Source organism: Myotis yumanensis, unplaced genomic scaffold (assembly GCF_028538775.1).
Source record: "Myotis yumanensis isolate MYYU_CA2020_CCGP unplaced genomic scaffold, mMyoYum1.0.hap1 SCAF_2, whole genome shotgun sequence".
In the NCBI taxonomy this organism is placed as follows: Eukaryota; Metazoa; Chordata; class Mammalia; order Chiroptera; family Vespertilionidae; genus Myotis; species Myotis yumanensis.
This window is the reverse complement of record NW_027223753.1, coordinates 21,638,983-21,666,582: the sequence shown is the minus strand read 5'-3', so window position 1 is coordinate 21,666,582 and position 27,600 is coordinate 21,638,983. Positions and strand designations below refer to the sequence as shown.

The 27,600-nt window shown below is 45.6% G+C and overlaps 1 protein-coding gene across 1 annotated transcript in view; it reads left to right on the top strand.

The window, feature by feature from the left end:
* CSMD2 (CUB and Sushi multiple domains 2) overlaps nt 1–27,600 on the top strand; it is a 552,912-nt gene that overhangs the window by 332,530 nt on the left and 192,782 nt on the right. Inside the window, exons 13-14 of the mRNA XM_070404687.1 lie at nt 970–1,152; nt 26,879–27,205. Coding sequence (XP_070260788.1) covers nt 970–1,152; nt 26,879–27,205 — 510 coding nt within the window. The remainder of the gene's footprint in view (nt 1–969; nt 1,153–26,878; nt 27,206–27,600) is intronic.

The following is a 27,600-nucleotide window of genomic DNA, read 5'->3' as shown; positions in this document are numbered from 1 at the left end:
AGGGTCCCTTTGGCCTGACAAATCTCAGAAGGTGTCCAAAAACCTCCCGTTACTCCAGCCCCCTCTCTCCCAAATCATGGGGCTCTTCCAGTCCTCACCTACCATCTGTCACTTCACTCATTACTCCCGATGTGTTCCCTCAGGATGCTTTCCTCCCTGGGAGCTGAGCTTCTCCTCCTTCCCTCTCTTCTGTCCTCCCCGTCCTCCCCTCCTGCCTCCTCCACTAACATCTCTCACAACACCAAACACAGGGCTATGGAAGTGGGGGTGTCTCCTCCGGAGGAAACTCCAGGGTCTTGGCCAGGACAGATTCCTTTCCTGGGGCGCCTGGGTCCTGAATGACTCTCCCGTGAGAAGCCAGCCCGTTGTGCCCCCTGAGCCCAGGCCCCAGAGCTGTCGCAGGGAACCCAGCCCAAGTCTGACTCACCACTGCTGAATCAGATGAACTTAAAAGCATAGCTAACAAGTCATTTGTTTCATTTTACCTGCTACCATCTCAAATTGAATTTAAAAAAATACCTTCATGCAAGTGCTTCCCTATCAGAAAGCAGCCAATATTGATTCTCACTTAGTCTCTGGTTTGGGGAGAGGCAGGCAGCCAAGCATCAGCTGCCTTCTCATCTCGTGCCTGCCACTGCCACTCAGGAATGGACCGCACTCAAGATCTGTCAGGTGGCGTTAGGAATACAAATGCAGAGTCAAGTTCAGCAAGAGAGTCTCCGAACTTCAGGGCTTGTCAGCTGGTGGGACAGGCATCCCGAGAAGGAGGTAGACCCACCTTCCCGGAGTGAAAGCATCCCAGCACCTAAGAGCACTTTCTGTGGACGGGATTGGGCATCTGACCGGAGGCAGGGTTGCTCCCTGAAGATCTGCCTGTGTCACTGGAAGCACTGACTTGTGGCCAAGGACTGCAGCTCCACAAGGGAATGACAACTTTTGTCTCTGTTTTCTTGTCTTCCTGTCTTTCAGAGATCGAGCAGGGCAGCTGCGGCGACCCCGGCGTGCCTGCCTATGGCCAGAGGGAAGGCTCTCGCTTTCGCCACGGTGACACACTCAAGTTTGAGTGCCAGCCTGCCTTTGAGCTGGTGGGGCAGAAGGCAATCACCTGCCAAAAGAATAATCAGTGGTCGGCTAAGAAGCCAGGCTGTGTGTGTAAGTGAGCAGGAGGGGCCCACGTGGGGTCTCCGCCCAGAGGCAGGGGCTGGTCCCAGCTATTCCAGGGGCCTCATCCTTGGGAACCTTGTGGTCGTAACATCACTCTGGTTGGTTTCTTCTATTCCTCACAACACTCTTGGTGGGGTCCTCATTTCTGGCAATGATGTAGACTGTAGCACTGAGAAGGGTAGCCCTTGACATTTGGGGGCCTTCTTCAATGCCATCTTCCCTCCCTGGTGATTCTGGAGAGCAAGGTAGAGGCCACTGGGGCTCAGTTCACCAGGCTCAGACCCAGACATTTCCTCCTCACCCTCGTTGCCAACAGTGACACCAGACAGTAAGTCTGTAAGATTGGACTCTGTACCAGCCTCTGAGTGCTGTGGGGAGCTATGGCCTTGCCAGGACACAGGAAGTTTTCTCAGACTGCTTCCTCTTGGATTGGATTTAGGGAAGGTGGGGAAGCTGTCTTTGGATTATTGATCTTTTGGCAAGAAAGTTGGAGTTGAGTGCTCTGTTCTATGGAAATAATGAGGAGGCCCATCTTTCTTATTCTTTGATGGGATGGTCATTCTTTCAGCACAAATATTACTTGAAGTCCAGGGTCCCAGTGGATTTGGCAAGTGTGAGGAGACTGTGTGTAGCTAAGAGTGGTGCAGGCTTGGTATCTATTGAGAAATCAAAAGATCCAGCTTTTCTGGGCTGTCACTTCTTCTCCCAACTCTCACTGCCCAGCCTTCTCCATCTCTTTCAATCTGCTTCTCTTGGGGAAGGGCAGACAGCCTGACCCTCCGCTCTTCTCAGCCAGCTTCTTGGGGCCTCTGAGTGCTGAATACAAGGGAATGGTGGCCCCCAGCATTGGGGGAGGGAATAACCTTAGAGCAGTGGTTCTCAACCTTCCTAATGCCGCGACCCTTTAATACAGTTCCTCATGTTGTGGTGACCCCCAACCATAAAATTATTTTCATTGCTACTTCATAACTGTAATTTTGCTACTGTTATGAATCGTAATGTAAATATCTGATATGCAGGATGTATTTTCATTGTTACAAATTGAACATAATTAAAGCATAGTGATTAATCACAAAAACAATATGTAATTATATATGTGTTTTCCGATGGTCTTAGGCGACCCCTGTGAAAGGGTCGTTCGACTCCCAAAGGGGTCGCGACCCACAGGTTGAGAACTGCTGTCTTAGAGGCTATCAGGGAACATCCGTGCTGACTGAGAGTTTGGTGTATGAATTGGTGAGTTGGGTCACATCATTGTGATTATACTTTTCAAACAACAAAAAAATCACTTTGTTTAGTTTAACCCAGCATTTTTGATGACTTGTGAGTTTATGTAAAAATTCTTGCAGAGGTTTAAAGATCGAATCACTCTTAGGAACACATTAAACAAATCACTCTTATTGAAAATAATAAAATTGCATGAAATCTGCCCATCTCTGTGGCCTGACATGATTAGAATAGAGTGCCTGGCAGTGTTTACCTCATAGCACACTGCACACCAAGGGGACTGGAGGGGTAGAGCCAGCAGGAAGCAGGTCAGGGAGCACAGGAGCGAGGGGCCTGACAGTCAGAGAGACCTTCTCCCCTCCCCCGCCCCCCCCCCCCCCTCAGGGCAGGAGCCAGTGAGTGGAGTGGAGCTCCGCTGGGCAGGTTGGAGGTAGGGCCTCAGAAGGTAAAGGCACAAGCTATGGGAGTCCAGGGTACTATGGGGCTTCATCTCTGAAATCCAAGGCAGCAAGGCAGGAGAACTGGAAAGGGCCGGGCCTCTAGTGCAGAGAGCTGATGGGAATGAAGTGGTTGGCAGACCAGCCAGCTACTTGCAAGCAGGATCAAGTTCCATGCCCCACAAACTGAGACCTGGAGGTAGCAGAACGCTACCTGGGGAGAGGGAGAAAGGGCTGTCACACAAGACCTCCCAGGACTTACTTGATCCTTTGGTTCTTAGGAGTAGTTTTAGGAGATCTTTCTAGAACCTTCAGTAAGGGCAGAGGACCAGCAGGTCCTTCGTTTTCAGGAGCAAGGCTGGCAGCTTCTGGGGCACTGGGCGCTGATGCAGACAGCTGAGAAGAAGGGGGCAGAGCTGTTCTGGCGAGTACCAGGCAGTGTTCTCTGTGGTGTAAATAAGGCGGAGGGGCCCGGGGCTTATTGCTGAGAAGGGTGAAGCAGGCAGACGCTCTGGGGGCCAGTACAGTGTTTCTTTTTCTGGATGATTCTGAGACCTAGCGGGATGGCATCCCAAGGCAGTCTCATCACTCAGGTTTTCCTGGTCATTTGGACGGAGCAGGACACAGCTCACGTCTTGGGGATGATGGCTTCAGTGGAGGAGGCCAGAGAGTGCCAGTTGGCCCCAGGCCTTTGCACCACATAGCAAGTTTGCATTTGTATTTTATGAAAGTGAGGGGTGCCACTTGGCAACTCCACGGAGCTCCCAGCCCCCAAGTTGCTGTTTCCACAGGTTCTAGGCTTTTCCAGGGGAGGGGGCAGGGGGTTCACAGGCTAATGAATGGCGAAAGGATGGTGATGAGTAAGTCTTGAGAAAACTTTGGATTCAAAATCGGAGACATGTTTCTTCGTTCCGGCTCAGCTACATGACAGTGGCAGGACACCTTTGCTCTGGATTTTGCTTTACTATTATATCCAAAAGATAGCTCTCCATTCTGGCTCCAAGAATTCTAAGCTTCTATGATTATATTTACAGAAAAAAGGACCACCCTAGCCGGTTTGACTCAGTGGAAAGAGGATCAGCCTACAGACTGAAGGGTCCTGGGTTTGATTCCACTCAAGGACATGTACTTGGGTTACAGGCTCCATCCAGGCCCTGGTTGGGGTGTGTGCAAAGGCATCCAATAGATGTGTCTGTCTCACACTGATGTTTTTTTCTCTGTCTCTCCCTTTCTCTCTCTCTAAAATCAATGGGAAAATATCCTCAGGTGAGGATTAAAGAAGAAAAGAAAAAGAGAACCCTGACATGAGCAGTTCTCACCTTTTTCACAATAAATGCTTGGAGACCACTTCCTAAAATGGGTCATTCACACAGCACGTCGCACTTTGAATGAGGGATAACGTTAAACTTTGGTGTCCTCCTCCTGACCCCAGATCAGATATTTGATGATGTGATCAATAGGAAAGGGACATCTGTGAGCATCTATAAAAGTATAAAAGTACAGTCAGTCCCTATGTTTTATAAAGCGGTCATAATGTAAATGCAAACTCCTCTCCAGCGAAAGTCAGCTTAAGTGTCCGAAATTTTGCCCCGCACTAGTCACAATAAATATTAATGCAATACTTAGCAAACAGAGCTGTTCTTTCCTTCTGGAAATTAAGAAGGGGATTGGGGAAATATTTTCATGGCTCAGATTTCTTTGAACAATTGTCCCCCAAAGTAGAAAGCAGTGCCTTGTTCTTCCCTTGAAACATTTTCTTCAAAAACAACTCCTTTCCAGAGAATCGCCCTGCCGAGACTGCACAAATGCACGCTTTCCTTCATGTTTCAGCACATCTTCTGTAGCCAGCAGAGACTTCAGAATAATTGTGTTGGCTTTTGAGCTGCCCTCACAGTAGTAGATGCTCAATAGATGGTCTTTTTCCACGAGGTTTTAAAGAAGATGATGTTTCTCACAGTGCACAGCATTTTGAAAGAAGAGATGGAGCCTGCTTCTTCCCTCTGAGTCTGTCTTCCTCCCTGGTTAATTCACATGTCCAGGGATCCCTGCTCAGACTCAGTTGGAAGTAGTACCGCTCTCCATCCATTCAACAGGATTTACTGTCTGTCCTGTGCCAAGCATTGTGCACTGGGTTCACAGCTGTTGAGTCTGCCTGGCAATGTGCTCAGCATGGTGTCCTGGGAGAAACCTCTGGCCAGGGTGCACTTGTTCTTCACCTGCCCCAAGCTCTGACATTTCATCCCCTTTCCTACAAAAGCATAGAGATCCTTTCCCATGCAACCATTCCCCTGATTCCTCCACAAGGAGAGATACAATGAGGAAGATACAAATAACTCTGGTGGTGGGTGGTTGGCACAATACTTGATGCTTTGTTGATGGGCTAGCAGAGTGCTTCACACTTCATAAAATAGCCAGGAAACCAATTATCAATCCATTAGCAGCCACTTTCAAAAGCAGTTACAAAACAGCCTTCATCAGAGATATGCTGAGACTGCAGAAATGCAAGCTTGCCTTCGCCATCTTGTAAACCACCAGGAGACAGTGTGGATCCTCATTGCTTAGTTCCTGGTGTCTATGGCATCTGTGTGAAAGGTGAGGTGCAGGGCTTCCTGGGATGGGGAAAGTGGAAGTTACACGAAGGAGGGAGAAGTGGGCCCTTGGGCCCTCAAAGAAAATCTCACGGCAGAAATAGGGCTTGGGTTGGGGTAAAGGAGGGTGTTCTACACAGAGATGCTGTGGGAAATGGCTTCTCCTAGAACCTTCTGACTAGTCCTCTCTAGATCTTCCCCCAAACAGCCCCTCCCCAGGACACATAGACACGCATTGCTGGACAGAGGAGTGGATTGGGTCATAGGGTCGGTCATCAGTATTCTCAACCTCATCACTGCTGACATTTTGGACCAGGTGATTCTTTGGGAGCAGCCTCGTGTGCTGCACGATGTTCAGAAGGACCCCTGTCCTCTACCCACTCGAAGGCGGCAGCCCACACACATGCCCCTCCAACAGTTGTGACAGGCCCGGGGAAAACACCACCCAAGATCAGGAAGCACTGGTCTAGGATAATTTAGTCTTATCAAATTCCAAATATGAAGAAATCTGGGTATTTGCATTTTAAGTGAGGCTATGACCAAACTCAGGGGCCTATAGAATTGTAACAGTGAGAAAGCATGGGGTAGGGGCAGATGCCGATATTTATTAGATGTTTTATGTCATTGGGAAGATGTGACTCTTCCCTATAGTTCAATGGAATATTTATTCTCTTATTTTATAGATGAAAGCAAATTCCAAGGAGACAAGATCACTAGCTCAGAGGTTATGGAGCCATTAAGTGATGGGCTGGAATTTGAACTGTTAGTGATAGAGCAGGTTCCTACTCCTAATCTTGCCACCTCTCCGTTGTGCCCAATTTCCAGAACCCAAGGGGTCATCTGCAGGAGGAAGTCTTCGGCAAAAGTATTAGGCCAGAGCACGGAAGCTAATCTTCGGCTGAGTTATTCCCCTGAAGTAAGCAGATTCGTGAGGGCGAGATCCATAACCTTTGTTGGAACTATGCCAGTGTTGTGTACATGCCAGTATGCACTATACCAGTGTAGAAGCCTTTTCCTAGTCTTTACTTTCTTTCCTTCCTTCTCCTCATCCATTTATCCACCCATTTTTGATTTATTGGGCACCTGCTATGTACAAAGTCAACTGCATAGGAGGGATGACTCTTCTTGGTCAAATTCTAAACTGGGGGACCTCTGGGGATGAGCCTGCTCAGGGAGGCTGAAGGGGGAGTTTCTTAGCACCGTGTCCTATACAATGTGTATAACTCCATTTCACATTGGAGTATCTGGAGCAACACAGGCTTTTGGTACATTCTATTCTTTAAAAGTTTAGATAAATTTAAAAGGTTAAATAAATATAGTACTCTTAATTTCACATCCTCAAACCCAAACCCATGGCTAAAAAAGTTTGGCCATTCTTTTATTCTTATCCATGTACACGCATATTTCACGTGGTGTTAAAGTGCGCATACCATCTTGCATTCTGTGTTTTAAGGTTCACATTGTGTTGCATATCTTGCCAGGCTTCTACACATCTTTCATCATTATCGTTCTTAACATCTGAGGACTATTCTGTTTAATGAATGGACCATCGCTTAGTCAGCCAGTTATGTTCAGTTATGTTCTGTAGGGCTCTACTGACCATCCTAATGCTTATGGCTGTTTTTTTTTCTTCTCTTGAATTATTTCTAGGAGTGAGATTATTGGGCCAGGGTAGGAACATTTTTATAACTCCTAATATATATACTCTTTTTCCCCCTCTGGAATGGCTGCTGTGCTTTCTTTTTTTTAATTTTTAATTTATTGGGGTGATATTGGTTGATAAAATTATATAGGTTTCAGATGTACAGTTCTATAATACATCATCTGCATATTGTATTGTGTGTTCACCACCCAAAGTCAAGTTCCCATCTATCACCATCTATCCCCCCTTTACCCTCTTCTGCCTCCTCTAACCTCCCTTTCCCTATTGTGGTCACCACACTGTTGTCTGTGTCTTTGAGTTTTTTGGTTTTTTTACTTAATCGCTTCACCTTTTTTTCACCCCACCATCCAACCCCTCCCCTCTAACAGCTGTCAATCTTTTATTGCTCCCCAATGATGTGTGCCAGTTCATGATGCCAGCAACAAAAGCACTAAGGTTAAGAATAAGATTCATATAATACATGCCCTTCCCACTCAGAAATGTGGCCTGTTTCTCTTTTATGTTCATCTTTCTAAATAAAGCAACTTTGTGGTTTTCTTCATAGAGTTCATATATATCACTTATAACCTTTATCAGCATCGCCAAACCTCAAGTATTTGTGTGGCCTTTTAATAATGGCAATTTTAATGGGTGTCAGTTGCATATATTCCCTACAGCTTACCCTTGTCGACTTCTGCAGCGTGCCAAATGTTATGATAGTACTGCAAATTCAGAGATGATTCGGGCATAGTTCTTGACCTCAAAGAGCTCACTCCAACAAGAAGATAGACATAATTATGTAAATTAAAGTGGGCTCGTGTGGTTCAAAATGTAGTTTCTCAGCTAGAAAGCACTGGTGATGAGAGGTGTTTAGGATCGCCCCCATGAAGACTCATTCTTTTACTTAACACATAGGCTTTGCGTGCGTGTGAGGCAACAGCCCTTCTCACAGAGCATGGACATACGTCATCGCTGTAAGAATAGCTGGGCCTGGAAGACAGGAGGACAGAGTTGGAGCCCCGGTGAAAAGGGGGCCATCCGAGTGGCAGTGTTGAGTTCTGAGAGAAGCCATGGGGTTTGAGCCTGTGCAAAGGGGATATATAGACAGACACAAACGTGTGTGCACACACGTGCACTGCTAGTCTGGGTATTTGATTTGCAGTGCTTCCTAAAAGCATTGGCTGATGTCAACTGTATGTGATGAAAGAAGGGAGGTGAGGTCTGCGGAAGTAGGTTTGAGAGCCTGTGGGCACCCCCGGGCCAGAGGCATGGCCCTGTTGAGTAAGAGGTGTGAAAAGCGTGTCGGCATTTTCAGACAGGACCCTGGACAGAGACCCAGTCCTGGCCCTTGTCCAGCTGGTCTGGGTCCAGCTCTGTGTAGCAATTCCTGTGTAACAACTGTCTGTACGGACTTGGAGCTTCAAGAATGTTGTGTTGGCATTTTCCTTTCTAGTTTGAAGGCGTTGCTATTTCTATATTGTGGATAGAAACTCTTCTTGGCATTTTTATACATAATTTCCCAATCTCTTGTTCTCCTTTTTTCTTTTGCTAGTTTGCATTGTACAGTCGTTTTACATTTTTAGATAGACAAATCGCTCCATATTTTTTATTTCTTTTCTTAGCTGACATTATCATTCCGCCACATGTCTGAGAAACAGTTTGTTCTATTTTTGGTTATTTCTCGTCAACTTGATTTTTTTTTAAATATATAATTTGTTAATCCATCTGGAGTGGATTTAGATGAATGTATAATATTGTGCCAACTATTATGCGGTTTTCCAACATGATTTATTAAGTAATTCATTTCCCTTTTGATTTGAGGGAAGTGAATTGTTTTATCGCACACTGAATCCTCAAATGTAGTTAAGTCTGTTTCTTGAGTCCCCACTTTGTTCTGCTGCTCTATTTCTATCTTTGCACTGGTATTGAATAATTTTAATTGTTGTTTTAGAATATGTTCTAATATCTGGCAGAGCTGGGAACGACTCCTTCCTCCGTTAATTATTTTCTCTTTCAGAACATTCATTGTGATTCTTATCTGTTTGTTGTTCAAGATTAATTTTAGAATCATTTTGTCAGAGTGAAAAAAAAATCCTATTGAGAGGTTGTATGTGTGCTCCCATTATACTATAAATTAACTTGAGGAAAATAGGCATTTTATAATGTACAGCCTTCCCATCCAGAAGCACGGCGCGCCGCTCTCTTTGTTCATCTACTTTCGTTTTTCTAAATATAACGGCTTTGTGGTTTCCTTCATATAGGTCACATACATCGCCGGCTACCTTTATTTTTTAATAGGCAGGTTTTCCATCTCTCCCTGCGCGACCTCAGTGCCCCGTACACAGGTGAAGCGTGTCCCGTTTTCTCTCGTCTCCGCGCCTGAACCCTGGCATTCCCTGCAAATAAATAATCCCAGATTTCCCGGGACAAGTGCAATTTCAAGCAGCCTTTCTTTTGGCCCAGAAAAGATGATCACAATAGCTAGAGTCCTTGGAAATTGCTTTTTCAGATATTCGGAGCCAGAATTGGGATCAGCTGAGGTTTGAAAGCCTCAGCCTCTGTGTGGGGGGGATGAGATTTCTGGGGACCCCTTGTGACCAGGGTCCAGGCCACCATAAGGGCTGTGTGCACTTCATCTGCTGATGCGACATTCGCCTCCTTTCTCTAGGCTTCACTAAAGGTCCCTTAACTCCCAGGTGGCCCCAGGAGAGAAGCAGGGGACCTGGGCATTGCTTTGGTTCACATTTGTATTTCAGGCCAATTCATGGAAATTGACCCAGCATGTGTAGCTCTGGGGCCCCTCCCTCTGTTACCCAGCCCTCAGGAGCCGCAACACTGAAGACCTGTGGTTTCACTACGCTAGTGATATGCAGAGTTGGGGGTGCTCTGTAGTAGGGCCCCCAGGAACCCAAAGGGGTCACTTCCTTGAGCAGAAAGTCCACGGTGGTGGCTGGGGGTGAGGAGGGGAGGGGAGGATTGAGCTCCTGGACTGTGGACTGGGCACTCAGGTGTGGCTGGGAAGGGTGCTGGGACTGCAAGGGAGCCTGGGAAGGGTAAGCCCCCGCGAGCGAGGCCAGGGCTGGGAGGGCTGACCCTAGGTGAAGGGATGGCTATAAGGGTGGCTGTCATTGCTTCCTAACAGAATGCCCAAGAGTCAACATTTGCCCTAGCAGGTCAGTGGGGGTCATTTATCACTTGTTATATTTATTCTTAAATAGGCAGATACCCTGTGGGGGAAGGCGGCTCTGGGGTTGGATTTGGCCCTCATCCGGGGGAATCCAGGGTCCCTGCACAGCCAGAAACTGCAGTTTCAGAAAGAGCTTCCCTCACAGCCGGGAATGGAGAGGAAACCAAGAAACAGCTAGGACACACGTGGTAGGGCAGGGTGGCAGACAGGGCGGGTCCTGAAATTGTGTGGGTCTATGGGTGTGTTGGGCTCCTCAGAAGCCCACCAGATGCCAACTCTACAGAACCACACACACCCTACCACGCTGGTTTGAGGGGATGGGACTTCCCCGTGACTGTCAGGCTTAGCTTGGCTCAGGACCTGGCTGTAAGAAGTGAGCCGTGGAAAAAGGTCTTCAGTGTGTCCGGGCAAGGCCCCTCAGGCAAACACTGGCTAAAGCGATGGCTCGCAGAGGAGGCTGCCAGCACATCCAAGAAAGTAGAGCCTCCCAGGCCAGTGTGGGCCCCACACATCGGTTGTTATCTTTATGATTACATAGGCAGGAACGTCACAGGGGAAACAGGCGTCTTTAGTGGTCATGTCCAGTCTAAAATGGACCCAAACCCAGCTAATCATTAGAATCATTCATGGGCTTTTTATTTTATTTTATTTTATTTCATGGGCTTTTTAAAATACAGAATTCTGGCCTGGCTGGTCATGGTTAGATTCCCAGTCGGGGCACATGCCCGAGTTGTGGGCTCCATCCCGAGTGTGGGGCTTGTGGGCTCTATCCTCAGTGTGGGGCATGCAGGAGGCAGCTGATCAATGATTCTCTCTCATCCTTGATGTTTCTCTCTCTCTCTCCCTCTCCCTTTCTCTCTGAAATCAATAAAAATATATTTATTTTTAAAAATACAGAATTTTGGCCTCATCACCAGAAATTTGATTCGGCAGGTCTCAGATGAGAGCCAGGAATTGTAATTCTAAACTCTTCCCAGGTGATCTTGGGCCACGTTTGCGAACCTCTAATATGGAACGTACTGTGTGCCAGTTGCTTGGTGGGGTCGTCCCTGAGGGGTTCCTTCCCCTGACAAGCTGGCAGCCCCTTGAGGCGTGGGGCATGATGCCCGTGGTGATGTTATCACTAGGAGGCTGGGGCTGCCCTAACACAGTTGTTATGATGGTGGTAGCCTCCTGGAGTCCTAGGAACGTTGACCGCCATGTTGGTAACTGGAGGGGAATGGGACGCAAGGTCCTGGATGCTGACATTGTAACTGATGTTGTGATTGCCCACCTTTCATTTCATTTGAATATGACAGTTGGGGGCGGGGACTGCTGTGCACCTGGCCTTGTGCTGGGCACTAGGAGAGCAACAGACATGATTCTCACAGGGTTCTTGCCCTCCAAGAGCTCATAGTCTAGTCTAGTGAGCGTGACAAGCACATACTTTTATTACAAAGCAGTCTTGGACTTTTCGCAATAATAGATGTGGCCACAAAATGCTACCAGAATATAGAGGAAGAAAGATTTAGTCCAACTGGAAGATTCTTACATGAGCAAAATTTCAGCCCATTCCAGCCGAGGGATCTGTCCAGAACTAAACTGTAAACGCAGTTGAGCACAGGACCCAGTCCAAAGGCCATGTTCCTACAGCTGGGAGTCCTGGTCCAATGCATCCTAGGACCACAGCTAGCTAACCTGGTGGATAAACTGACAAAGCCTTAGGGTCTAAACCAGGGCTGTGAGCTGTTTATGGGGGAATGGGATATATCTGACATGCTCACTTCAGCTTTTGCCTTTGGGATCAGAATGAACAGGTCCTTTACTCTGTAAAACTTTCAAACTTATGTGTATGTGAGGTGTGTTCCCAGGGCCCCGACGCAGACCCTGCCTTCTCTACTGCGCTCCGCAGGGTCTGACTCAGAAGCTGTCAGGATCTGTTGACATAGCTTCTGGCTCAGGAGCTGCTGCCTGCAGCACTGGCAGTACCTGCCCCCACTCCGTGAGCCTCCAGGCAAATGTGTCATCTCACTTGGTCAGAGCAGCACTGGCTGCTGTGGTGCCTTGGCCTTCTTGGTTCCTGGGGGAGCCACTGCTCACCTTTTCTAAGCTTGGCTTTCTGGGAGAGCCTTGGGCTACCCCTCCTGGGACTCTAGGCTCTTCCTCCAGTCCCTTTGTACAAGGGTGGTCTTCTGGGGGCTCAGGCGATGGGCTCAGGAAGCGGGTTGTTGCCCTAGGCCACCGGTTAACTCCCATTTGCTCTAGGAGTCAGGTAAGGCTCCACCATGGTCTTGAAGGCAGCTCTCTCCAGCAACTGTAAACTCCCCTGGATCATTGTAGATTCCCTGGAAGGAAATCTAAACATCTTTTTTTTTTTAAATTCTCACACGAGGATATTTTTTCCATTGATTTTCAGAGAGAGTGGAATAGAGGAAGGAAGGGAGGAGAGAGAGAGAGAAACATTGACCTCCCGCACGCACCCTGACCAAGGCTGGGGAACCTGCAACTGAGTTATGTGCCCTTGACTGGGAATCGAACCTGTGACCCTTTGGTCTGCAGGCCAGTGCTCTAACCACTGAACAAAACCGGCCAGGGCTAAACATACTTTTTCTGATCGTGGTGAGCAGCCACTAAGTGCTGTCTTTCAGTCCAGGAGAAGAGAACATTCTAGAAAGAGAAAATAGTCTCACTAAGACATGGGGTTTCCCTTGCACATTTTAGGGTTATACGTAGTTTAATGTGGCTGGATGTAGGGGGCAGCCAGGGGATGGAAAATAAAGATTTAAGAGATAGGCAAGTGCCTTAGGTCTTTGGGGGTCTTTTGAGCCCTTCTGAGGAGTCTGGGCTTTACCCTCTGTGTGATTGGGAGTCTTTAAATTTAGAGTTCCAAGCAAGGATGTAACATCATGAAAATGTGTGATTTACAAAATTCACTCTGAGGCCAACATGGAGGATGGATTCAAAAGGAATGAGGTTTACAGCCGAGAAGCCAGGTAGACAGCTGCAGTGGGAAGAGGGCCTCAGCCTAAGAGGTGCGTGATGAGGGTGTGACAAGTCCAAGAGGTACTGACAGATAGAATCAACAGAAGTGTGTAACTGATAGAATATGGGATTGAGGGAGAAGGAGCTGATGTATTTTGCTTAGGCAACTGGGTATTGTCATTCATGGAGATAAGGAATGAAGGAGGCTTCAGAACATAGATAAGGCAGTCAATTCGGGACAAGCATTTGAGGTGCTAGTGGGACCACCCTGGAGAGATGTCCATCAGTCTTACACTGAGTCTGGAATGTGCAGGAGGGTCTGGGCTACTAGTATTTACTTAAGAGGCAGTTGCGTACAGGAAGAGGAGTTGGGAAGCAAGAAGAGGGCAGAGGGAAAGCCCATAACTCAGGGATAGTAGGTCTGAATCATTGGCTGATGTCAGGGAACATTCCAGATCCTAGAACAGTGGTTCTCAACCTTCCTAATGCCGCAACCCTTTAATACAGTTCCTCATGTTGTAGTGACCCCCAATTTCATTGTTACAAATTGAAAATAATTAAAGCATAGTGATTAATCACAAAAACAATATGTAATTATATATGTGTTTTCCGATGGTCTTAGGCGACCCCTGTGAAAGGGGTTCTAAGAGAACTAGGTTGGGGGAAGAAGACTAGGAGTTCAGTTTTGGATCTAGTTACTTTAATTGCTCTGATAAAATCCACACTCATTATCTAAAGACTCTCCATCCTCTCCAACTCATCCCTTGTGCCTGGCTGTGGTTCATCTTGCTCTGTCACATCAGCCTCCCCTCCACCCTTCACATACACCAAGCCCATTTCCTCCTCGGGCCTTTGCACTTACAATCCCCTCCACCTGGAGCAATCTTCCCTTAGGATAGCTGGCTCCTGCCAGGCCACCTCCTCAGACAGGCCATGCTGACCCCCTATTGACAGGAGGCCACCCCACTCCATTCACTTTTCCCCTCTACCCTGTCTTATGTTCTTTGCCACCTATTAGAATATAAACTTCCTGAGGGCTGAGGACTTGGTTATCTTCTGGTTGGTTGTCAAGGCATACCTAGAGCTGTGACTGGCACACAGCAGGGACTCCATTAATCCTCGACCCAAATGAGATATTTCAAAGACCATTGGATATATAGGTCTGGAGCTTGGAAAACGGGTCTGTCCTGGAGGCATACTTTAGGAGTTGTGTGTGGGATGGGGTACTCTAGGGAGCGTGCAATGTGCAAAGATGACCCCGAAATAGAGGGTGTCCTCAAAAATGTAGACACACACTTTGAATCATTATAAAGGCAGTGTTTATTAAAGTACATTTCATTTTCAAAGTGGAGCTATCAGCTGTTAAAGTGTGTATAAATTTTTTGGGACCCCCTGTAGATCCTTTCATGTCCTAGATGTGAAGTCAGGTGGGAGAGGAACGCTTTCAGAGGACTGTGAAGGGGCAGCTAGAAAAGACAGACAGACCTCTGGGGCACAGAATGAAAGTTTCAGGAATGTGAGAGGGATCAGCTCTGATGAGTGCCCTGCTAATTTAGCTCAGGACAGCAGCCCCCAAATCGTGCCTGCCTGGGTGCTGGGGATTGGACCACACCCTCTCCCCCATAAAGAAAGGAATTCAAAAACTTGAGCACAATCCATGGCTTCGTAACCCAATAAGAAGACATACTGTGTGCTTAGGAGTGCATGGCCAGCATTGTCCATTTATCCCAGAGACTCCTTTTGGAATATGTCTGAGTTTCTAGAAGGCATCCTCCGTGTCCTCCTCAAGAGAACCAAGTCTTAACTTAATCCGATTTGTGATAAGGATGAGCCCTGCCGGGTGATCACTCTCAGCCCTCACGCATGTGACCTTGAGAACCACTCACAGCCCCTGTGGGGCCAATGAGGTTAAATGATGCCTTCCAGCAGCTCCAGTGCCAGAGATGACGTTAAGACAATGCAGATGAAAACTAACATACACTGAGCTTCTGAGCAGAAAGAGGTGCAAGAAATTCAAGGGTGGGTTTGTAAGGCCTCTGCTTCCAGTGCAGCTCTACATTAATAAGCATAGCTGCCTCAGTTTACTTGTCCAGAGAGACCCAATGAAGCAAGGATGATCTGATGGGGCCTGTCCTGCTTGAGTGAGCACTGCTGGAGAAAATCACCCAAGCAGGCAAATTGGCGCTGCTACAAATCCGTGGCACCAATCTCGATCAAGCCTGCAGCAGGGCCAAGCAGTCCGTCTGTGTTTTTCAAGGCAGTCTATTCTCTCTTCTCCGTGGAAGCTATCTCGAGCATTCTCCACTCTCCAGCCCACGAACAGCCCCCTCTCCTCACCTTGCACCGGAAAATGACCTTGTCTCCCACCTCCCAGAAAACATCTTCAACTTCCAAATATCAAAGGCACAGCCTGCAGATCATCCCCATCCCCCTCCTTCCTTCCTCTCACCTCTCCACCTTTTATAACAGATTCGCACTCTTCTCTCCCATCAAAAACCAACCTCCCTATAGACTGTGCATCCCATTTAGGCTTTAGAGCAGGGACCTTCAAGCACCTTTAATTCACAGTAAGAAGTGCAACACAGTACACACCCGCACATAATTGAAACATACAATCCACAAACAGCACTTAACTTTTACTACCTGTGATGCACTCAAATATTTTCCATTCTCTTCCTTTTCCTTCTTTTTTTTCTTTTAGCACCCAGCTCATGACCCACCACATCTCTTTCATGACCAGTCACTAACAGTGGGCTGCAACCCACTGTTTCAAAAATGTTGCTATAGATTCTCCCTCGCCTCCCACATGCTTGGAACCTTATGCCTTGTGTAATTCATCCTCCTCCTGTTTCTTCAGCCTCTCTCCTTCTGCCAAGCCCTTCTCATCAGCATTTACATTTTCTCAGGTCTGGCCTGGGTAGCTCAGTTGGTCCCAGTGCACCAAGGTTGCAGGTTTAATCTCCATTCAGGGCATATGCAGGAAGCAACCAATCCTATATAATAAAAGCCTAATATGCTAAGTGTCTGGTCGTTCGTTCAACCAATCAAAGTGTAATATGCTAATGATATGCTAAAGCCACTCAACTGCTTGCTATGAAGTGCACTGACCACCAGGGGGCAGACAGTTGACTAGTTGCTATGACGTGCACTGACCACCAGTTTCGGCCTAATCCCACAGGCCAGGCCAAGGGACCCCACTGGTGCACAAATTCATGCACCAGGCCTCTGGTGAATGTATAAATAAGTGGAACAACAAATCAGTGTTTCTCTCTCTTTCCCTCTCTCTCTCTTCCCCTCTTCCTCTTTCTTTCTCAAATAAAAAAAATGTTTTAATTTAATTTTTCTCATGTCTCTCTTATCTTAAAAGTAAAGATCTTTCTTCATACCCACATCTTGCCCATTATCTGAGATTCTTTGTCCCATCCAGACTTCTTTGACAGGTTGTCTTCCCTTGCTTGTGTTCATTCCTTGCCTCCCAGTCCCTTGTCACCCCATCCATTTTGACCTCGTTGTCCACCACCCCTTGAAACTGCTCTCTGAGGTCATCAATGAGCCTCTTGTTGCAAAAATCCAATGGGTTGTTTTTTTATATATATATTTTTTATTGATTTCAGAGAGGAAGGCAGAGGGAGAGAGAGATAGAAACATTGGATGAGAATCATTTATCAGCTGCCTCCTAAACACCCTCACAAGGGATCAAGCCCACAACCCAGCATGTGCCCTAACCAGGAATTGAACAATGACCTCCTGGTTCATAGGTCAGTGCTTAACCACTGGGCCATGCTGGCCAGGCCAATGGATTGTTTTCCATCCTCCTCATACACAGAACCCTAGTTGTATCTCAGAACTGACAGCCCTTCCTCCTTCTGGAAGCCACTCTTTGTTTTCCCTTCTACCTCTTGGCTGCTTTGTCTCCATCTCCCCTGCCAGCTTCTCTTCATCTTTTGCAAGTTTCCATGTGGTGGTGTTGCCAATTTGATAGCTCTGTTGTTTGAAGTTTTTGGTTTTTAAAATACTGCACATTTTCCCACATCTTTATTGACCAACTTTATTCCTTTGTTAGTCACCTGTTAATTTCCTTGGTCTATATTTATATTTTGAGTGTTTATCTTTCTAATGAATTATAGTTTGTTATGTGTTAAACATAGTAAATATTTAACTGTAATAACTTGCAAATACTTTATCTCCAAATGTTTTTCATTTCTGTAATTGAAAATATTGTTTCCCTTATGGTTTCTAACTTGGGTATAATGCTAAGAAAGTCCTTTCCCTACCTCTGAGATTATACAAATATTCCTCATATTTTCTCCTAGTACTTCTATGGTACATTGAGTGAGGTGTGGATCTAATTTTTCTACAACTTGTTAGCCATTTGTCCAAGCATCCTTTATCACGCAATCGGCCTTTACCCTGTTCATTTGAAAGCCTATTTTATCATATACTAAATTTTTAGATGTACGTTTCTGTTTCTGAGCTTTTTTTTTTTGGTTCCAGTGATCTCTCATGTGAAGCTACTACAATACAGATTTTATTATTGCACCTTTATAATATGATTTTACATCTGAGCTGGCAAGCCCTCCTTTCACTGGGAGAAAGTAGGTCTCATTGTTGAGAGCTTGGGCTCTGGAACCAGTATGACTGGGTTCATGTCCCAGCCCTATGACTTACATGCTGTGTGACTGTTTACTTGAACCTGGACTAGGCTTCTGCATCTGTAAAATGGGGATAATAATAGTATCCACCGCAGAGGGCTGCTGTGAGGGTTCGTGAGTTAAAGCACTCTTAAGAGTGTTGCAGGTTTAATGTCCACTCAGGCACATGCAGGTGGACATGTGCCCTGAGTGTATATTAAACATACAACGCTCTTAGAATGCCACCAGCACCTCATAAGTTATTATTTCTCATATCTCTCAAGGAGAGCTTGCCTATTTTCACCTATTTGTTCCAACAGATCTTATGATTTTTTAAGTTTACGGGGGTGGGGAGGAATGGACTGAGTCTTGCCTGGAATTGTTATATTTATACAATGATTTAAGGATTATTGTCATCTTGACAATATGAAGTCATCATCCAGGAAAATAGTTTCTCTCTCATTTTTAAATTTTCTTTTCTAACTATCCAGAAGTGCTGTTGTTTTCATTATACAGGTCATGTTTGTTTATTGTTTTAGGGCTGAATTTGATCTGCTAGTGGTTTGCATATAGGATTTTTTTTTACACTGTGAGTGTGTTGGTGTGTGAGTTAGGGGTGTGTGAATACATGTATCATCCATACTTTTTGTAGGATTATTTGTGTCAAGATTAATTTTAATGGCTTTACTATTATAGTTTTTTTTAAATTCTAAAGCTCTAGCCACTTACTCCCTAGGTATTTTTCAGTTTTCTTAGGTTTTTCTCTTCTCACAATTTTGTTGATTCAGAATTTCCTTGGAGATTCTCCATTTTGTCAATATTTCAAATTTATTGGTATATTATACAAACTATTCTTTTATAATTGGTTGATGTCCTTAATTTATTGTCCTATCTGTGTTTCTATATCTTCTCTCTATTTATTGAGTAGGCCAGAGAGAAGTTTATCTTTTATTGATCTCTATTTTTAATGCTTTTATCTTTACTAAGTTTACTTTCCCTTCTCTCCCTACTATTATTTAGTTATTCTCTTTGTAACTTTTTGAGTTTAAACATTAATTTCACTTTTTTATGTATTATTATTTAATAATGAATAGGACTATGAATTTGCTCTTAAATATGGTTTTGGCCTATTATCATCATTATTATTATAAGTAGCCTGTATTGACAGCTTTTGTTGTTTCTTTGAACTCAAGAACTTATTTAGGAAAAGGTTTTATAAATTTTCAAGTGATTAGGATTTTTATTTATCATTTTATTATTGGTTTCTAATTTATTTGAACTGTGAACAGAAAATGTATTCCAACAGTTTTTCCTTTGTGGAGGACTTTATGGAGATTTTCTTACAGTCTAATATAAAGTCCATTTCTGTAATATTTCACGGGCACTTGTAAATAAGGTGATGTTCCTTGTTTGAAGTTAGAGAGTCTCATATAACACATTCACACTCAAAGTGTTTTACAGATCCTCTCTATATTTATTTACTTTTAGTCTCAGATGAGTATATTTTTTTTAATTCTTATCTATTTTTTAAACAGTTCGTTTTGTCTGTTTCAGTGCTTTGGGGCATAATGTATCATAACTGTCATATCTTTAATTTAGAATGCGAGCATCATCCATTTTTCGAATATCATCTTTGAATTTTGTTTTGCTCTACCAGTCCGCTAGAAATTGAGTTATCATTTTGAAAGCAGGGACGCTAGCAGTGACAATACCAGAAGAAAAGATAATAAAGAGGTTTTTTCAAAAAAGCTTTTTATTTTCTACTCAAGAGCATATTAAATAATAACTTGATATTATGCACAATTGTTGCAGCCACTTGTTAATGAGTTTTCTACTTTATTATTTTTCAAAATTTTGAGCCATGTGGGAGCCTTTTAATATAAAGGTTGCTCCAAAATCAAGATCTATTTGCACAACCTGGTGACTCCTTTCAAAGGGCTTCAGAGGCACCTCATTTTCATCTTTTAACCTGGGTGATGGATAGTGACGAGATCCAATCACAACACTTTTTGTTTTTCATATTTGTGACACTGAGAAGTAAACTCTATTCTGTAACAGAAGTGTTTCAATATAACATCTACACTAATAAAAGACAAAGATGCTAATTGACCATACCTTCGCTACCCCCATCAGCCAATCAGAAGAATATGCAAATTAACCCAACAAAGATAACCGTTAAATTTGCATACTGCAGGCAGGGCGGGACAGCGCCATCCGCCGCCCGCCCGGCCGCCATCCAGGCCTCCCATGTGCGAGCTGGGGCAGCAGCAATCCGCCGGCCGCCATCCAGGCCTGCTGTGTGTGACCCAGGGCAGTGAGGCAGGGCAGCAGTGCCATCTGCCGGCCACCTGGCTGCCATCAGGGCCTCCCATGTGCAACCCGGGGCAGCAGGGTGGGGCAGCAGCACCATCCGCCGCCCACCCAGCTGCCATCCAGGCCTGCCGTGTGCAACCCGGGGTGGCACGACCCAGAGCGGGATCGGGCCTGCCATCTGCCACCCGGGTAGCGGGTCTAAGCCAGCAGGTGGTTATCTCCTGAGGGGTCCCAGACTGCGAGAGGGCACAGGTCGGGCTGGGGGACACCCCCAGCCTCCCCCCCCCCCCCCCCCCCCCCCCGGCCAGTGCATTAATTTTTGTGCACCGGGCCTCTAGTGTAAACATAATTTTCCAGTGAGGGACCTGTGTAACACAATGCATACTCCCTTCTCCTGCCCTGTTGCAACAAGTTTGGGTTGACTCTTGGGATGGAAGATCCAACTTTGTAGGGCCATGTTCTTTCTCTATTAGTGTCAGTTTATCAGCTCTGTCTCTTTCTAGGTGCAAAAATAAATGTTTCTTGGTATCTATTCAGAGGACTCTTTACTTTAGAATGCGAACATCATCCATTGTCCTGAAGAAAAAAAAAAAAAAACATCATCCAGGAGTTTGATATTATCCAAGGGTCTGATATATTAAAACTCCTTTATTTTGTACTTTGCATTTGCCTCCACCAGTAGTTCTCAAACCCTGGCAGCTCATTATAATCACCTGGTAAGCTTTTAGACTCTGTGATGGCCTGAGCATTGGTAAATTTTAACATTCTCCTGAAATGAGAGCAATCTTGGTCCATTCCTTATTTTTGACTGTTCTGAATCACTTTGTTTAAGACTGTGTCCTGGCCCTAACCAGTTTGGCTCAGTGGATAGAGCGTTGGCCTGTGGACTGAAAGTTCCCAGGTTCGATTCCGGTCAAGGGTATGTACCTTGATTGCGGTCACATACCCATTAGGGAGTGTGCACGAGGCAGCTGATCGATGTTTCTCTCATCGATGTTTCTAACTCTCTATCCCTCTCACTTCCTCTTTGTAAAAAATCAATAAAATATATTAAAAAAAAAAAAGACAGTGTCCTGTCCCAAAATGAGTGTAATGTTTACTAGGATAGATTAGCCTATATACAGTTGTTATTATAAACTAGAGGCCCAGTGAAGGAAAATCGTGCACGGGGGTGAGGGGTCGCTCAGCCCGGCCTGCGCCCTCTCACAATCTGGGACCCCTCGGGGGGATGTCCGACTGCCAGTTTATGGGCCTAAACTGGCAGTCAGACATCCCTCTCACAATCCGGGACACTGCATGCACCAGTGACCATACTTTTCATACAGGCGAAAGGCATCTTGCTGTTGTATGGGCAGCTACATTTTTTTGCCCTGATTATAAAAAGTAGTACATAACATGATCCTTCTGAGGCAGTAGTACCATTTTCCCCATCTTATGGGTGGAAAAACTGTAGCAGAGAGAAGTTAAGTAATGACTTTGTCACACAGTTATAAATGTCAGAATCAGGGCTGACCACAAAATGTGCAAGCCATAGTCCATGCATGTCATTGCTGCATCATCCTGTTTTATCAGTATTAGAGTAGCCTTGCCAGGTTTTAATTTTTAAATCTAAGAGACTGTTCCCAATATATAGGGTAGGGTCCCTAGGCCTGGCTGGCAATCAGGGCCAATCTGTGGGGCAACTGGTGGGCGGGGTGATTGGGGGGTCCCAGCTGGCACCCGCCTTGGCTCACGGCCTGGCCGCCCACTAGCCGGCCCCGGACCCTGCCACCACCGCCGGTCACCTGCCAGTCACCTCCCTCTGCAGGGCGACCTGCGGGCGGGGGTGGGGAGGGTGGGGGCCGCTGGCACTGGCCTTGGCTGGCGGCAGGAGCTGACTAGCAGGGCGATCCGGGTGGGGGGTTGGCACCACCCACTTGTCAGCCAGCCCTGCCCCTCACCTCTGCTGCTGGTTGCCTCCCTCTGCGGGTGACCAGCAGGGTGGTACCCACCTTGGTTGGCCTGGGGCCTGCAGGTTAGGGGCAGCTTCTGCATTGAGCGTCTGCCCCCTGGTGGTCAGGGCGCATCATAGCAACTGGTCATTCCACTGGTTCTGCTATTCGGTCGATTTGCATATTAGGCTTTTATTATATAGGAGGATAATTTTTGCCATTTTTAGCATCTTACTTTATCCTTCCTCTCTCTGTACTTCCTTGGTGTTTCCTTTTAATTCCTTTTTATTTTATTTATTTTTATTTTATTTTATTTTATTTTTTTTTGCTACATTGATTGCTATATTTTTCCCCTTTTGGTAATTTTGAAGATAAGCTACTTTATAGTCTATTACTAATTACCCTTAATTAAAACATGCTTTAACCTATATTTCTCAAATTAACCACAGAAACTATATGACAGAATTTATTCTAAGATGAGGAAATTAGCATATCTCCTTCCTCCCACTTTACTCTTTATATCAGTATAATCTGCAATTTTTTACCCTGGGGTTTGGGCAGCAGTGATATATTTTCTCTTTGAAAGACTAATGGTTACACTTGCATTCTGTTTTATAACTATGTGTATAGAAATTATTTAGATTCTTTACTGTATGGCTTATTTGCTTGTTGCCAACTCTTTTTATAATTTTTATGAACCATAACTTTCCCAAACTTGGCGTTCTTCATTTTGATTCATCTCTTGGTTTGGTAGAAAACATTTTCAAGTGGCTTTTTTTGAGTGTTATGTGAACAGTATATTTTTGAGGTCACTGATATTGGGAGCTCTTGTCTTTGGTGCTTAACAACTTGACTGGGTTATACTCCTTTCTGCTCTAAACTGCATAGGGAGAGATCTGCACTGTGTCTAAGAGATATGCATTGAGGACCGTGCCACTGTATTCGTCTCTAGTTTCCAGAACTGATACAGGTGCCCACCTGTTTTTATAGATTTTGGTCAATTCTGACGGTTGGGTCTTGTAATGGGATGGAATGTAAGGCTTATGTATTCATGTCACCCTCTTTTCAAATGTCATCAACCATTAAATACTCATTGATTCATTCTGCAAGTATTGGTTGAGCACCTACAATATGCCAGGCATTGTGGGACCCTTAGGATTCAGAGAAATCAAGCAAGATTTCTGCTCTTACGGAGTACATGTGTACAGTGGGAAGAAAGAGGGACAGGCCATAAACAAACAAATGAACAAGATAACTTTAGAGAGTGGTAGGTAGTGCTGCCATATACAGCTGCTCAAAATGGTACCCCTGCAGCTTTACAGCATAGAAAAAGGGTATAAAGCAAAACGAATAATGTGATAGAGTGATGGAGTGGTGGTGGAGACCCGAGTGCTGTTAATTAAATTCTCCTCTGCAGCCAATCCATTTGTTCATATGCTTATGGTACCCCTGATGGTCTTCCCTCTGAAACCATAGCACTTTCTTGTCTTCAGTTCACTGTGATGTTGTTCAACTAGAGACAGGCCACATGATTTTTCCCTTCAGTCTTCAAGGTACTTGGCTTTCTTAGGTTAGGATTCCTCATCATTTGCATTATACCCCCAGCTGGAGGACCACAAAGGTGGGATGGGATAGCTGTGTGAAGGCATCCAGGTCTACCCTAGAGCCCCTCCAATTCAGGGTAGATGTAGTGGTTGGGGTTGATAATTCGATCTTCAGCATAGAGAATACCCCCAGGACTCCATTGTTAAACTTGGGCCCAATGGGCAGTAGTCATCTCTTACTGGGAAACAGTGTTGAGGAGTGACTAAGAGGTTGGCCCCTGAAGTCAGATTAGTTTTAATTTGCATGAATTTGCATACATTTTAATTTAATGTTACCATTTACTGATGCTCAGCCCTGGCAAGTTACTTAACCTCTGTGTGCCTCAGTATCTTCATCTTTAAATGGGATTAATAACAGTACCCACCTCATAATATTATTGTGATAGTTAAATTGAGTAATTGATGAAAGTGCTTAAAACAGTGCCTGCACTTAGTAAGCCCCCACTGGCAATAATAAATAGTAATAATTACTATTAACTATATCTGGTGTTACCTTGAAGCTTTCCCCTTGGCCAAACTCTTTCTATACTTATAAAATGCAGAGATTACAGGAGTAAGACTGAATGTGGCAAGGGGCCAGGTTGGCTTTGCTGAATTTGATGGGAAGGCTTTGGGTAGCAGTTTAAACCTAATGCAGGAAGTGGGAGGATGGGTGGAGTCAGGGAGAGGAAGGAGAAATTCAACTTAGGAGTCAAAGAATTCCTTTGTTTTGTGTTATTCTTTTTTTCTTTTTTTGCAAACATGATTTTTTTTAATTATAATTAACTAGACGTCCGGTGCATGGATTCATGCACCGGTGGGGTCCCTCAGCCTGGCCTGCACCATCTCACAATCTGGGACCCTTCAGGGGATGTCAGACTGCCAGTTTCAGTGTGATCCCTACAGGCCAGGCCGAGGGACCCCACCGGTGCAGGAATCCATGCACTGGGCCTCTAGTATGCATATAAGATCTTTGGTTAATTTCCTTCTGCCCTTCCCCTCCTTCCTTCCCTCTGAGAATCATCAGTCTATTCCATGCTTCCATGTCTGTGTGTTGAGCATCTATCCCCTGGTGGACAGTGTGCATCATAGCTACCAGTCGAATGGTCGCTTAGGCTTTTTTATATATAGATAAGTCAAAATTTTAATTTACTTCAGTTTCATTATTATTAACATCAGACAGCAATATACATGTTATAGTGGGATTTAAATGTACATACTAGTTTTTACTTTCTTTATACTTTCTTATATGAAAAGCTAGAGGCCCAGTACACGAATTTGTGCACCAGTGGGATCCTTTGGCCTGGCCTGCGGGATTGGGCCGAAACTGGCTCTCCGACATCCCCTGGGGGTCCCGGATTGCAAGAGGGTTCAGGCCAGGCCAAGGGACCCCACTGGTGCACAATCAGGGTCAGGGAGGGACACAGGAGGATGGCCAGCCAGGGAGGGACTGCAGGAGGGCTCCAGGGTGTGTGCGGCCCATCTCACTCAGTCCCAATCGGCCAGACCCCAGCAGCAAGCTAACCTACCGGTCAGAGTGTTTGCCCCCTGGTGGTCAGTGCACATCGTAGCAACTGGTTGACTGGTCAACTGTCTGCCCCCTGATGATCAGTGCATGTCATAGTGAGCAGCTTTAGCATATCATTAGCATATTTTACTTTGATTGGTTGAACAGATGACCGGACAACTGGACACTTAGCATATTAGGCTTTTATTATATAGGATAGGATGTTTAGAATGAGCCTCTATCATTTTCACAGTCAGAAAAATTAAATGTTGTTTTCACTTTGAAAAACTATCACCCACAGACCTATTACTCTAATACAGTTTTTATTCGGGGTTCATGTCCAGTCTTTATCTATATGTAAATAAGTAGTTAAGAGCTATCATCAAAAGTATGCATATAATTTTATTATCTACCATTTTACTTAAGTGATGCTTAACATTCTCCTTTCTACGGGGTCGTATTTATCACTTTAATAATTGTGTTCAAACTGCATCACATTAAAGGCTATAACATACTTCACATTATTGAGTTGACATATAGGTTGTCCACATTTTTTCTCTATAATGAAATTATGTCACTATAAACATCTTTGTCCATGTGGCTCTTTTTCTTTTTAATTATTTCTAGAGATTACTGAGGCGGAATATTTGAATCGTCTTTTGGCTGTTGTTAAGAATCATATAACCTTCCAAAAGGATTAGATCAACTTTACACTCCAACTGGCAATAAATACATATGAGTTTCCATGAAGCCTCAGCAGTATTGAGTTATTTATGTTTATTTATTTTCTCTAGTGTACTGGACTGTGTTTTCATATAGTAATTCTATTTTTTTCTCATATGAATCCTCTGAGCATACTCTTTGCTCATCTTGGCGATATTCTTATAGAATTAAAAATCTCTAATTCAGTACTGGTACTTGCCCTGTGGCATATTTGTTACAATTCTTTTTTTCATTCTATTATTTTTCTTTTTAATTTGGTTTTGTGTGTTTCTCTTTCCATTGATAGCACTTTCCTTGCCTCAGCCTCATTCTAGGGTCTGTTAGTCACTGGCATGAAAAGGACTTAAAATACGGGTTTCCAGGAAAATGGCTCCTTGGGGTAAAGAAGAAGGGGTAGCAGGACGTGGGTGGAGCATCGGGATGAGACCCTGTCACCTTTCTCCCCCAGTTCCCTCCAAAGCTTTGGTCTCTGAAAAGTGGTGCTTAACTGGCACCTCCTTAGCATAGTTTTGTAGCTAAAAGGCTGTCACAGTCCCCAGGGCACACCTGTCACTTCCCCACCAAAATATGTAATGGAGAGAAATGGACTTGGAATATCTCCGCTCTGGTTACCACCTGGGGGATCGCCCCCAGCTGAGAGGAGCTGGCACTGGGACTGCACTTAAGCTTGAGTGATGGTTTTCCCTACACATGGGACCAGGAGCATGAGGCGCTGCTGGATGAGCACACAGAGAGAGAGGGAGAGGGCCAAGAGGAGAGCGACTCCCCCATGCCTGCACATGGCACCCTTCCCAGTGCCATGCCCAGCATGGCACCCAGCATTCTCCCACCTAGAGCTCAGAGCCCAGCCAGGCCAGCCCAACCCTGGTTGTCACCCTTTTTTCTATTGCTCTTTCCTCTAAGGGAACGCACCCCTGCCAGCCCTCAGGGACCCGGGCAGAATGCCAGGGATGCTTACTGACCTCCACTGCTCTTCTCTTGCAGTTTCCTGCTTCTTCAATTTCACCAGCCCCTCTGGGGTCGTCCTGTCGCCCAACTACCCCGAGGACTACAGCAACCACCTCCACTGCGTCTGGCTCATCCTGGCCCGGCCCGAGAGCCGCATCCACCTGGCCTTCAACGACATCGACGTGGAGCCTCAGTTCGACTTCCTGGTCATCAAGGATGGGGCCACCGCCGAGGCCCCAGTGCTGGGCACCTTCTCAGGAAACCAGCTCCCCTCCTCCATCACCAGCAGCGGCCACGTGGCCCGCCTCGAGTTCCAGACTGACCACTCCACGGGGAAGAGGGGCTTCAACATCACCTTTACCAGTGAGTCCTCCCTGTCCCCAGCTGGCCATCCCTCTGAGAGTCGGTCCCTGAGGGTGGAGGGGTGTTGATGTGGGTGGGCAGCTCCAAGGGTTGTAGTGCCCAGGCCTGGGGCTCCAGCATGCCCAGGAAGAGCATAAAGCACTGCTGCCGGGCAGGGTGCTCTTTCCTGTGGCGTCACTCTCTTTTGAGCATTTATTTCCTGGAAGCCTCAGCTAGAACCAGGAAGGCTCAAGGGAGAGCAAGCCTGTCATCCCTCGTTAGTTACGGATCCCTCTCTGATGTGAACGCCGCTTGCTGCCCACTGTGGGCATTCCAGGGGGGCTTGGCCTCGCCCAGGTCCCATCCCCATAGTCAAATCGGAAAGTAGCATCTGGAGTGCCATTTCTGTTTGGCTG